This window comes from Halyomorpha halys, unplaced genomic scaffold (assembly GCF_000696795.3).
Source record: "Halyomorpha halys isolate HHAL.00 unplaced genomic scaffold, Hhal_1.1 Scaffold1034.1, whole genome shotgun sequence".
Taxonomy (NCBI): Eukaryota; Metazoa; Arthropoda; class Insecta; order Hemiptera; family Pentatomidae; genus Halyomorpha; species Halyomorpha halys.
This window is the reverse complement of record NW_027109491.1, coordinates 196,133-210,570: the sequence shown is the minus strand read 5'-3', so window position 1 is coordinate 210,570 and position 14,438 is coordinate 196,133. Positions and strand designations below refer to the sequence as shown.

Below are 14,438 nucleotides of genomic sequence, written 5' to 3'. Positions count from 1 at the left end.
ATAAGGTTGGTAGCAGAAACTTTGATTAAGGGGATATAGATAAAAGTAGGAAATAATAAGTACCTGTGTTTTACAATATCTAAAAGAAATTATGAGGTGTAGATAGTTGACCATAGATTAATAAGTGGAGAAGATGGTCGGGGGAGGGTGTGGTCAGCAAAAAAACATAAATAATCAAAAATTATTTATTCGTGTCGACGTTTTGACCTGAATTTCAGGTCTTCACCAGGGCTATAAAACAATGGAGATAACAACCATCATTCAGAGAAACATAAAAAAATAGAAAAATATTTCGTAAAATAACAAATTTGGAAATATATATAACAAAGCATTGAAAATAAAAAAAAAATAGTTGATTAATAAACTATTTATATTAATCAATTATTTTTTATTTTCAATTCATTGTTATGTAAACTTCCAAATTTGTTAATTTATAATTTCTTTTTATTTTTATATTTCTCTGAATAATGGTTGTTATCTCTTTATGTTTTAAAGCCCTGATGAAGATCTGAAATTCAGGATAAAACGTTGGCACAAATAAATAGTTGTTGTTTTGAGTTTTTTTGTTGACCGCACCTCTCTGAACATCTCCTCCACCAAAAAAGAAATTAAAGTCAAGAGGAAATGTAAACTCAGATTTTATGTCGCAAAATTATTCTGGTACTTGGGTGACCAGTTGCAGCTGAAGACTTAAGTGTAAGAATTTACAATATGACTACAATTCCTGCTGTTAGTTCTCTATGGATGAGAACTTTAGCTGGTCACATTCAAAAGAAAACAATGCCCTGCGGCTTTCAAAAATAAAATACATTGTTGTATTGTGACCTGAAAATGATATGCCGAAAGCAGAATATCGGCAGGGTATACCAAGATATTGATTGAAGTACTAAGTTATGTCTGACCTTGTAGTTTTGGAATTTAATGAACATAAAAAGGAGGTATGCAGCATTAATTTATTTATTTACCTATATAGCAGCTTCTGTGATAATCACAAACCCCTAAAACTTCATATATCTTTTATTTAAGCATCGGGTGACATTTCGGATTAATTCTTATTAATTTTTAAACCCAATTTCTAAAATAATACAGTAAGCATGGTCAACAATCATTATTTTGCTTTATATTGCTTTCTCTCAAGTATATTGTAAAGTGTTACCAAAATTTTAGCAATGTTAATTTAAATGTGATAAAATTAAGTTTTCATAGAATGAATGTCAGTTTTAATATGTAGTATAAGTGTTTTTAGTTATAGTGAAGCAGGATACTTTTTTTTTTAAAAATGTTGTTATTTCGCTAAAGGATTTACATATTTTTTTAAAAAGATTATTTACAATGTTTAATGTATGATTTTAGGAATTGGGTTTTGAAAATGGACAATTATTAGTCCAAAACGTAATTAAGTGAATATATTATAGATATATGAAGTTTTAAGTGTTTTAGATTTTACCACTAGTTGAAGAATGTATGACTCTTAGTATTGTGTATACTATTATTTTGTAGGTTATTTATTTATTTTATTATTATTTAATACAGAAATTGGTTAAGTAGAGTGCTATGACCTACCTGTTACTCCTTATCTCAATACTGATAACAATACGGATCTTCCATTTATTTATAACTTTCATTTTTATTATTATGGATAAAGATGTTATTTTAAAGATATTATTAGATGAATATAGTATTATTAACAGTATCCTTATCGAATCTGCTAGGATATGTCTGTTGCATTTCATGTACCAACTTTTTGAGGGGGGAGGGAGGTAAAATCTTATGGGAGGCCTAGGGAATATTTCCTGAAATTTGCTCTTTCTATTAAAATTTTTGAGCAAAAAAATTAGGAACTCTAAATGCTTTTAGAAGCAATTTTGTTTACAATAACCTCTTAACCTTCCCCTGTCTTTCCTCTCTGCCGACTCTTTGTGGTGCACTCCTCCATGATTTACAAGTATTAAGTTAACTAAATTTTAAACGAATAAATTTTTAGTTAGTGTACTTAAGTATTTAAATAGTCAAGCTCTTTAGTTCACTCAAGATGGACGATCAACAACGCAAGGAAGTCGTATATTTAATGATTGATGCAATACCTTAGATTTTTGATTCGACTTACTTCGCACCAAAATTATTGATCGCCATAACGACACGCACTCGTTCTTTGGCTTGTTTGTTTCTGTGATTTGTTCTTCGCATATTCCACAAACATTCCTTCTTTAAATATTCTTCCGCAAACTTAACTGTAGTATCTTCATACCTCTTCGACATTAAAAAAAAAAAAAAGAAATACACGAACTCTTAAGCCCAACTGCTTCACTACGCTTAAGTTACATGTTTAAATTAAATTAAATTGTGGCTGTCCAAAAGAGTAAAGTGATAACTCCCCTCCCTCAATTTAATCGAGAAATAAGCAAAATTCTACTTGTTTACTTTCAAGCTAAATTTATATTTGCAACTTGCTACTTAATACTTTTTTACACGTATTTAGTCGCTTCAAACTAACATGAAGTTTAGTTATCTAATTAAAAATTTAATACGTGTAAACCAGCCATGAGGTTGGCCCAAGAGCAGTTAATTGCTTAAGAACTGCATGCACCGTAACGACCCGTCACCCCATTATTATTAGCTTTGCTTTGCGGCGATCTGTTCCATCGACACAGCAGTTTCTTTCTTGCGAGGATGTTCCCTGAGAACCGAAGCCCCTGGAGCGGTACCTTACCTCGACGTACGTGCTCATACGGTATCTTAGCCTCGGTAACGACTAATAGATTAAACTCTCATCCGTACGACCCACTTCTGCTCCTTACCGTTATCTTTGTGTCGGTCTTAACGGCTGATCATCCCGCGTCCACTTCTTTTTCTGTTCGGCGGTGCAGTGTCCGGTGACAGGCGATACAGGGTTATCGATCCCTGGTCTGTTGGAGTCATGTTCCCTGGTTTTACAGATTGAAGTTGTGAAGTGCGGAAGAATGGCAATTTAATTTTAAATTATGTTTTATATATTATTTCTACATTATTATTAATTAATTGGCTTATTAAAATTTAATCTACTCTAGAAGTTGATTATTCCTACGCTAAAAAAGGGTATTTCTGTTTCCCATTTAAGTTCATATTAAACTTGTTCCGTGTTAGTTTTATTCCAGAAGGATTCTATCTCCAGACTTTTTTTTTGCGTAACCTAGGAATAGATTAGGGTGGGTAGATTTAGTTTAGGATTAAACCTAATCCCTAACCCAGTATTAAAAATTCACATTAACGTTTTATCGCATAAAACATAAATAGATAATAAAGATAAAATCCCTTAAATGCAAACGTAAGCCATTTTCCATTGTCTTCCATGGAGCTTAAAAATAAAATGGTTTCATAATTTTAGATAGCAGAGCTATAGAAATTTTGTATTGTATCTAAGGAAGTAAAACCAGGAATTTTGTAATATATCTAAGTATTACTTGCATTTTATGAAAGAGAGAACAAAAGCCCAATCTTTTCTAGGAAATGCGGGTGTTATCGTGCATATGATGTGGGAGTGGTGAAGTCATTCGCCAATTAATCGGGTTAAATGCTTTGCCAATGTGGTCTATATTAATATTGTCAGTTTATCGATAACTACCTGCATAGTTCTAGTAATAAAGATAACATTATTTTTATAATGCTAATAACAAATAATAGATAATGGTCATAAAATAAGAAATTGTATCGAAAAGTCTATTCTAGGTATCAACAATTTAATATTCTTGTTATCCTAGACTCAATAGACATAACCTACTTTCAGCTTTACAATATTATAATTATTAACACATAAATATTTATTTATTAATTAAAATATGAAAAATATAATATATTTATAAATTGGAAGATTGCTGATTGACCGTGTGTATCAATATGGGATTTGGTCCGGGTGCGGTCAAATTGAACTCAAATAATAAATTGATGTACTATTTTTATTTGAGCCAACGTTTCGCCCCACGTTGCAGGACTTCGTCAGGGCTAAAAAGGATACAAACACTTAACATAAGTAAATAAGTAAGAGGAAAATTACAAGGGAACACAATGAAACATAAAAATTAAAGGTTATAAACAATATTAATATTTCTTCTCTTTATCTGTTACTATTACCGTTTTCATTTATTGTTTATAACCTTTAATTTTTATGTTTCATTGCATACCCTTGCAATTTTCCACTTAATTTTTTACTGATGTTAAGTGTTTGTATCTTTTTAGCCCTTACGAAGCCCTCCAACGTTGGCTCAAATAATAGTACACCAATTTACTATTTGAGTTTAATTTGTCCGAACTCGGATCAAATTCCATTAATATTTATAAATTGGGCTACACTGTCAGAGTGTGATAAAAGTATGTCAGGTTATTTTTTATTATTGAAGTGATTTTATAATATATCATTTCCACAAACTTAATGACTAAATAGATATTTTTAAATTTGATGGCCAACTCTTATGGGACTCCTTTGATCCTCAAATTGTGAATTTTTCGAAAATTTATTAAATTAAAAAAAAATTTTCATCAACATTTAGTTGATGAATCGTAATAAAAAAACAACAAATTGTTATTATAAAAATAATAACAAATAAATTCAAAACCAACTGTTATAAATGGCTATTTCAAAATTTAAATTTCACATTGCTGCTCTACCTGGCAAGGTAAACAAATATATATTTAAAATGGTTTAATTTTTCTAACCGCAGTATCCTCTCTTTCGACACAAAAGAGGTTTTACAATCTTTGACTTCCGTGGCTTGGTGGTACTTTTATGGTGTCATTAAATCTGTGTTCGTGTTGGAATAGAGATTTTTAGTGTGAGCTGAATTACTTCTTTTTTTTTGTTTAGTTTTATGTTGTTCTTTAGTTTATTTTTTCTTTTCAGACTCAACTTCGTCAGAAAAGGTTCCTTATGGTCTCGGGAATGGTTTAGAATATTAAACAACCCTTTTCGAAACTAAAAGGAGTTCCCCTAGGGAATGATAATAGTTCTTCGTCGAAAAAAATATCCATTGATTTATGAATTCCTGGTTCGTGGTGTAGGGAGACTTTAGAAAAGTCTAATTTATATGTGATCCGGAATATTCCCAAAGTATTTATTTTTACTGAAACAAGTATTTTTTACTTATTAGCACTAATATATTTCAAGATACAGCAAACACTAAAAAATATATGAAATAATCAAAAATGTCTCAATTTTCTAAAATATTGACAAAAAATAACATAAATGTAAATACCAATTAGTCAATTATTTTCTTTTGTATGGAGATATTGCTTTTATATGTATTCAATACGGCATAAAATAAAAAAGGAAATATCAAAGTACATTTTATTGCAATATAACTATTCCAAAATATAAGAAGTATTTATCTATTTTCAGCATAGAACATTATAAGCATATCTATTTCATTATTGTTGTTATTAATCTAGTATGATAATAAATACATTTTTTGCATAAAATATGACTTTTTTATTTATTTATTTACATTTATAGTTGTTATTGATTTAATAAAAAAAAATAATAAAAAAAAACATTAAATATTACTCAATTCTGTTTTTACGCTCGTGAAACGATATTTTTAGTATTTAACGTTAGTATAGTTCTTCCATGATTATTCGACGTTTATAATATTAATTTAGAATCTTTAAATACGTATATAAAGCATTGTTTGATTCTTGTGTTAATCATTATTTTTAGAAAATAAATTATGATTTGTTCCAGGATTTATTTTTTGTTATCTTATTATTTTTCACATTCGATGTTTCTAATTACCATTTAAAAGTGACATGTATTTATAAATTAATATCTGTTTTATTTATTTTTTGTTTTATTAAGAGTAAGTTACCATATGATTTATGGTTTTATTTAATATGTTTCTTTTTTATTTATTCACTTTTTTTTAAATACACTTATTATATTTAATACATTTACATGTCTATAATATCTATTCAAATTATGCTGTACTTAAATAAACATTATTTACTTCTTTATTTTTACAAATTATTGTCTAATTTTTTATTTTATTTTATTAGATTTTAAACATTTTATAATTGCATTATTTTTATTTTTTAATGTTCTGTATGCTTCTTCAAGGCACCAGAGTCTATTTTCAAAACCTGCTATGTTATTTAAAGGCTCTTGTCATTGAATAAATAAAGAATATTATTATTATTATTCATAATTTATACCATTTACTTTTTTAAAATAAATAATTTTCATGAATTCCAATAAAGACTTTCCGATCGTCTTAAATATATAAGCTTATTTATATATATTTTTCTTGGGGCAAGGATTGAGAAATGTTTTGGAAGGGAAGAAATATTTGTGGAGAAATAAGACCTCAAGAGAAGGACCGCCATCTTAGAAAGAGGTGAGCGGGATTCCTAAACCAGACCTAGTTTACCATGAGTGTCCTCCATATCTCGATTCAGCCTTTCATTGAGGCTTTTTAAGAATGTACTACTATCGAACGATTTTATTTTTTCAATAACTAATTAATAGAATCAACGATAATTATATTTTTCAAGTTCAATCAGTCAATTAATAATGTGATTTAAATAAATTAGGGAAAAAACTGACAACAGGTTTCGAGAAGGTTATTAAAATCGAACAGCCTGATACGACAAACCGACAGAAAGTTGAGATATTATTTCCCTTTATTATTTTAGTTCTGAATTTATTGGAGCCTGGAATTTTGCTACGCCATTACCCACATTTGGGTGGCAGGGCTTGATTCCTGGGGTTCCCTGGACAGAATGTAAATATTGTATTTAGGTGTAATTGTGATCAGATTTTATTTACTTTATTACAATAATTTAACTCAGCTGTTTTATTAGTTTCTATTATTTAACTAAATTATCTATCTCTATGTTAGTTTGTACTTAATTATTTTATTGTTTTTTTTTTTAATATTATATATTTACTTTTTTATTTTTAATTAATGTATATATGGTATGAATGTGTACTTACGTCCTTAACATCTGTTGCCCTTGAGTGTTGCAAAATATATTATACAAATAAAAAAAAAAACTTCAATTATGTAGATGAAATACTAATGTAATCTGTTGAATCTCATTGTTATGCTCTAAATACAATCTTTAGTTCGTTTAGTGTAGTCATATTATTATCCTACTGTTTAAATAAAAATATTCATTTATTTTACAGTTAAAAGTTATAAGAAGTAAACTTATATGTCTAAAGGTGCTACTATAAATTTGTCGAACTATGTTAAATTCGCGCGTATGCAAGCGTACGGAATTTTCATAGTTTTTTACAATCTTTATAGAACACACAAGTTTACTTCTTTGTTTTTCAAAAATTTGTAAATATTTTGAGTTAGAGGCAAATGGCAATGTTGTGGATACTAAGGCTAAGTTGGAAATGATGAATTTAAAAGTGAGTAGAGTAAATTGATTTAATTTTTAGAACAAAGTTATCTTTAATAATCCCTGTGAAATTTCGATATCTGTGATGTGACCTTTAAACCCTAAAATAAATTGTGAAAGCTCGACCTTATCAGCGAAGCGTAGGAAGTCCTGCCCACGTCACCGCCCCCCAATGTCGAAGTCGCTGACTCAAGGATCACGCCCGCTATTGTCTCTTCGGTCTTTTTCTTAGCAAACTTCTTTACCTAACTGAGACTGAGGATGGGTTCATTGTATTCAAATTGGATTTGGGAGGAAATAACTGACCTGTTGCAAAGCTGTGCTGCGCTCTCCCAGGAATGTCTGATGCTGAAGAATTTGTAGCAGTGTAGTCCCTTGAGTTCCCAACCTATAAAGAAAGAATAAAGAAATTATTGATAGTTTTTTATCATTTTTATTTGTAGGATGATGGTCTGAGTAGAGGTAAAAAAAATCAGAAAAAAACATTTATTAGTAACTAAGTATCTAGAGTAGTAAAGTAAGATTTCCAGAAAATTACGTTTCCTGCTTACTTGACCACCACCCGAACCACCTTTCAACAAATAATCAAATATATTCAGCGCTTTAAGGTGATGATTACAAATTCATTTGAATATTATACGACAGTCTCAAATTAAAAGTGGTATCATCCGGATTGAACAAATTCAAATACCATTTATTTACTTGCTGTATTTTCAAATCACTCGTTAAAGAATTTAAAAATTGTTAACATATTATTCGTTATTTAAAATTGAAAAATATGTTAGGTATTTTTTTTATATAACTTTTTTTTCACAAACGTGTTAGGACTCTTCCTCTATATTCAGGATATTTCATCAGTTTGAAATAATATTACCATCTTGTAAAATAAACAGCTTTTTTGTGCTTAAATATTGCTTTTATAACAAATTATAACTTATCTGTAGTTACATTGATTTTTATTTATAGTTCTATATTCCGTCTTAAATTAAAATATTTTATAATGTACACTACTCAGTGTATTTTATTTTCACTATCTCAACAGGCTGGACTCTTATATTGGAATAAAACCTTCTAATGTGATTTGAATATGAATTATTTGTTTTGAATATGATAATGTTCATGAAAAGTAAGTTTTTATATACCAGGATTATCAAGTTTCCTGAATACAAAAGTATTATAAATAGAAATGCCTTTTTGAATAAATATTAAAAATATATAAAAAAAAAGATTAAATATATAAATAATGTAGGTAACAAATAATATATATTAAAAAGAAAATGTATATATAATCAAGGGTCATTGAATATTTTTTTCGTAATCGTTGAAAGAATAAAAAAGAAAGTTCAACATTGTTTTCTCAATCACAAAAGATTTGTTGAATGACAGAAATGTATAATTAACAAGCGTGACATTTAGTAACAGGTCACAGCTGTTGGTATAGAAGAGACCCACTAATGAATACATTTCGGAACGGTGACCTTTGATGCCCAGGATCTAGGTTAAAGGAACTAGTTGAAAAAGGAGTCGTTCATTGAAGATCAACCTATTCGTTATCAACGAATTTAAAAAAGCTGTTCCAGAATTAAGGAGTATTCTATTGTAGTATTTACAATTCAGAATTTTCTCCGTGGCTACTGATACGTGACTCGTCTCTGTTACTTATTGTGATTTAGCGGAAGAAAGTTCATGTGTATGACGGCAGCGTCCTCTTTTGTTACTATTCCATTCTGTCCAGATCCTGCTTTCTAACGCTTATATTTGAAACGAAGCGTTAGCAAACTGTCGGAAGGGAGTTAAATTAAACTGGCTGTTTAAATAGTCCTTGAGGAGAGTTTATGTCAACAGAATAGACGATTATTTTGATTTAAAAATGTTAATACAAATGCAGGCAGGGGCTGTTAGCAGGGGGCATTAGTGGGCAACCTACCGCGTGCTAAAGGGACCTCGATACACTATAAAGTAATATAAATTAAATTTTATATTTTAAAAATATTTTTATAACTTATATATTGTGGATTAGGGAGCGAAGTAACCACGGGTTCAACGGCGTGGCAACTCCAAGGATCCGAGTTCGAATCCGACTGGGCAGAAAATTCTTTTCTGTTACACTTTAGCCATGAGTCAACTCCTGTGGGTTCTGGAGCCCTGCTGGGGTCCACCCAGCCTCTTAAATTGGGCACCTTTAATTGGGTAAACATCTGGCGGTCGAGCGTGATTCTGACCAAGTCACCTCCTCGCACAACCGTTGGTCTAGTAACAGTATTTCTTTCCAAAGTACTGAACCCCTGACTAGTTGTAGTGGTACATATCATTATTTTTCTTTAATATATTGCACCTTATTATATTATTACGGTGAATTGTATTGTATTGCCTTGAAAATTACTAAAAATTCTAATCTAAGAAATTCATTGTTCATAAAAGGACATTTTGCAAAACAACAACGAACTATAATTGTTTTTGGATTGGATGAAGATAGTCCAAGTGGTGGTGAATAAAGATATCAAAATAGTAACAAAAACTATTTATTATTATTCATCGTTTCGCCCCACTTTGCAGGGCTTCGTCAGGGCTGATAAGAATGATGTTCTGCTGCCAACTGTTAGAACGCCCTGCAAAGTGGGGCGAAATTATACTATTTTGATACCTTTATTGACAGCCACCCGGACTATCTTCCTCCAATATAATTGTTTTTATTAGATAGATATCATTGAGAATTCAAATGAAATTTCCAATGAGAGATATCATAATGAGTTGAATATATACTGAGCTATTGAGTTAACAGACTTAACCTGACCTAATCTAGTACCTGTTATCCTGTGACTAAGAAAGGATTGCAAGGAATTGTTCCTCGCAGAAAGTAAGTTCTGTGTATTTTATTCTTGAACCAACTCTGCCATAATAGTATAGAACTACTATTTGAGCCCAATGAACAACCGAAGCGAATGGTTTACGACTACTTCACCGAATTATTAATTTATGGTACTTTTTTCAAGAATTCAATGTTCTTTTATTTCTTGTAAAGTGACATTTTCAATAGGATCTACCGTTTTTGGTTTTCGACGGCTTTCAGTCAAAAACACACTACTTGAGCTTACTAATAAGTTATGTTACTCATTTGATGTTTAGTTTTTTATGCCATTACAGTTTTGCTAGAGTGCTCCATTTAGGGGTTTCAATAAAAAATACCCCATTTTATACTTGATTAAATTAATTAGATAATTAGCGGTCATAAAACTCTTAATTAGTAAGAGTTTTATGACCGCCAGAAATACTTTTCCGTGTTAAGTGTGGTAGAAACTATTTTTTTAAAAAGTATTTATTTCATAAAGTGGATTGTATAGGTTTTTTTATAATAACCTATAATATAGTAATAAACTAGCTTTCCAGGACTATAGGTTAGTCCAGAAGAACACCTAATTCTTCTACCAACTATAGCTGCAATAAATAAAATAAATATTCGGAACAGATAGAATAGATGTTTCTTGAATATAACAATATATAATGAAAATATATTTTTTTGAGAAACAAAATTGGAGATTTAAGTTTTTTTTTTGGAGGTGACGAAGGCAATAAAATTTTATTGCCTCCCGAAATAAAAGTTTATGATCCGTGACCTGCCCGATGCGTGACGGAACAAAAAGTCAAACAAACAACCCTTTGTTTCCGTCCCTTAGGCCTGCCTTAGGTTTTGTTCTTGAGTATGTGAGCGTGACGGACTGCTTTATCCTGATCGAAGCCAGACCAAGTCCTTTGTCTTGTTCTAGGGCTACTTTCGGATGGCCTTCAGGGCGTGGGTTAATAGGGCTGGGTAAGTTTTTAGTTCCAGGCAGGAAGGAGTGAAATTTTTATTTCGTAACCACAGGAAATGGCTGCAGGTCAATTTGAATCCACAGTACAAAAATCCGGTTCGGAATTTCACAACGAATTCTTACCTAGTTCTCAGGATAGCAATCATAAATGGATTTAAGTGTTATCCAACGTAAATTTTTGAAAAATTAAAGTATGAAATTTAAATAGAACATTTTCGGAAGGTTATGACGATGTTGCTTGATTTACTTCATGTTCAACATTAGAAAATCAACAATTATGGAACTTATAGAAAATAGATGATATGTTTCAATATATATAGACACCGGGCTGCACGTGTCTGTAACCACTCTATTTATTTATTGGAATTTACAACTGTAGTACATAAATGTACAATAGGTAATTGTGATGTTAGTTATAGTACAATGGCATGATACAGTCTTGTGGAGAATCTTTAATTAAATTTTCAGAGTAGAAGGTCAAGAGGCCAATTTCTTTTCAGAAGCTCAAGAATATTATCAGATAGTCATGTTAAAATATATGCCACTACTATTCCTTTAAGTGGTTTATCTATAGTCTGCGCACAAGAAATGGTTTAAAGAAAAAACAAATTAAATTTTAATAGGAACCCCACTTGACTTAACAAAGAGGCAAATTATCTCGGGAAGTCCCATTTACTCAGCGTTCCTATATAAATATATATTTATAAATTTCAAGATAAAAAATGTCAATAATAACCAAATTCAATACCTTTCATGCAAAATTACTTAATTCTGTTAATATTTTAGATATGTTAACATTTTAGTTAAACAGAATATTGTCGGATTGGAAATAATGTAACAGGAGGATAGTGTGGAATTAATCTTTTTTTGTTTTTTGTAAAACAATTATTGCAGATAGCCAAGTAGTTAAAAAGAAGCCGAGATTACAATTGAATTGCGGAAGCACTAATGACATACTGCCCTTGGAGCCAAGGCGAAAGGGGATCGAACTGTCCGTCCCAGTACAAGAACACTTGTAACTTGTACTTCTGATTTTTCGGCAATTGTAAAGCTATTTCGTTCCTGTGTACGATAAAAGTGGACAGTAAATGTTTCAAATCTACCGACGGTTGTGAGCTGTTAGTACTTTTACAAGCTATTTTTTTTGGGTAAAAGAAATAACTGTTACTGCTATCTTCGAGAGCTAACAGAACTTTAACGGTATGCGTTGCCGTGAGGCGAACTACGTGCTATGGTAGATGGTAACTGTTCTGGTTTTTCGGCTGAGTAATTGTTCCTCTTTTAGAAAAAATTCTCAACATTTAAAATAATTTTAGTCATGTTTTTAAAATTAGTTAAGGTAAAATGAAAATTTTCGATCAGTGTTTATTTTGTAAGAACATCAACCAAGTGTAGGCAGGCAGTTTTTTTTACAATTTTCACATTTAATGAATCCAGGAAATACTTTGCGTTCATGTACAAGGTTGTTACTGACTACTTTAACATCACTATAAGTATTACAAATAATATATAACCACAGCTGGCCATGAACAGCCTATCATTCCGTTCTGTCCAGGGACGTGTGATCAAACCCAAAGCTAGTTTTTTTTTAAGTGGTAAGGACTGCAATTCGATCCAACGACCAAGTTTTTCGTAATTTATAGATTCATGTTTCATATTACAGAAAAACTGATTGAGGACGCTTTAATTAACAATCAGTAACTTCATAAATATTTAAAAAAATCTTATTTCGTGATAATCAATGTCATCAAATATTTAAGTTGTAATTGCAGATTATCTTGTAGTAATTTTGAGGTGAAGAAAGAAGATGAATATTAATAATTAGGCCATTATATTGAACTAAAAAAGAATTTATAAATTATTATATAAAAATAACTAAATCATTATATATTTGCTCTTTTATCTTCTATGTCAATAATGTTTTTTTGAAACATAAACCTATGGTATAGCGTTCATATATATGAAAATTCGTTACCTCCACTCAATCATTGTAATTCCTAAACACGTTGTTATATATGATCTGAAAAATAAGTAATGGTAAACTGTTCAAATTTTCGAAGGATTTATGGTTTCTGTGAAAACATTCCAATGGATATAAAATGAAAAAACAAAAAATAATCTGTCCATTCCACTTGTCTGCATTTAGCACAAATATTGTTACAACGGAAAATACTGAAATATATAACATGAATAATGTGAATGGAAAAGAGTTATATTTAAAAAAAGGATATATTTTTAATCAGGCAAATTTGTATTTAAATATCTAATTATTTGATTATAAACTGTATTATAAATTTTAAGAATTAAACTTATCAATAATATTTCATAAAAAATAATGTAGTCTTGTAAGAATGTGTATGGACATCGGAAAAATATTTTTTTTTTCATTTAATAAAAAGATTGATAAAATGTTTATAAAAAATAAATGAAAATTACAATAGTGACCAGATATGTAATTCAGAACTAACTTTAACTAAAAAGGCCTTCTTCAAGACTGCCAATGAACCAAAAGAAACGTAAAATGTCTCCATATCGAGGTAACATAATTTAATATCAATGTATTTTTATTTTCTTCTTTTTTTTCTGTTACTTCTGAAGAAGACCTGTTATGATGGTCGCTGTTGGTGGATGAAAGTGACAGTAATTTTACAATTTCTTTTGACTATCATTGATTGCACGAACCGACAAATGTTAAATGCATGTTATTTAAAATCCTTTCGGCTTTGCTACTTGTGGTAAATATAGGTATTCTCATCAAAGATTTAAATATTATAATTGGCGCCCAAAAGTTAGCGCTGAGATGAGGTTCAGTCAGTCTCCTGAGAACAACTGTGTAGCTATTTGCTATTTAGATTACAAGAATTAATATATTGTATACTAAAGAAAATAAAAAATTGAGGAGTAATTACTTCCAGGAACTTACCCGGTGAACCTTATGTTTTCTTAAAGAATTTTAAAACAGAGATATTTTTTAATTAATTGATTTCATATTTAATGTGACATAATATCTGTGTATACTTCAAGACACTCCTGCATACTTTCACTTCCTGCGATACAACAACAGCAGGCACCGAAACATTCTGCAGATTCCGTCCTTGTCATTCCAAGGCTGTGATGCTGGACCACTCCTTGCAGACCAGTAACCTCAGCATATACCGCATTATCTAACAGGTTCCTGGACCCCCACTTATCCGATGGACATTTATATGATAATTGCAAGCAATAAAAAATGTCACTTACTCCACCTCTTCATTT

At 30.3% G+C, this 14,438-nt stretch overlaps 1 protein-coding gene across 2 annotated transcripts in view; it reads right to left on the bottom strand.

Moving 5' to 3' along the window:
* Nucleotides 1–14,438, bottom strand: part of uif (sushi, von Willebrand factor type A, EGF and pentraxin domain-containing protein uif) — a 207,246-nt gene that overhangs the window by 30,748 nt on the left and 162,060 nt on the right. For both annotated transcript variants that reach the window (XM_014432159.2, XM_014432158.2), the window contains exon 4: nucleotides 7,681–7,762. In XM_014432159.2, coding sequence (XP_014287645.1) covers nucleotides 7,681–7,762 — 82 coding nt within the window. The remainder of the gene's footprint in view (nucleotides 1–7,680; nucleotides 7,763–14,438) is intronic.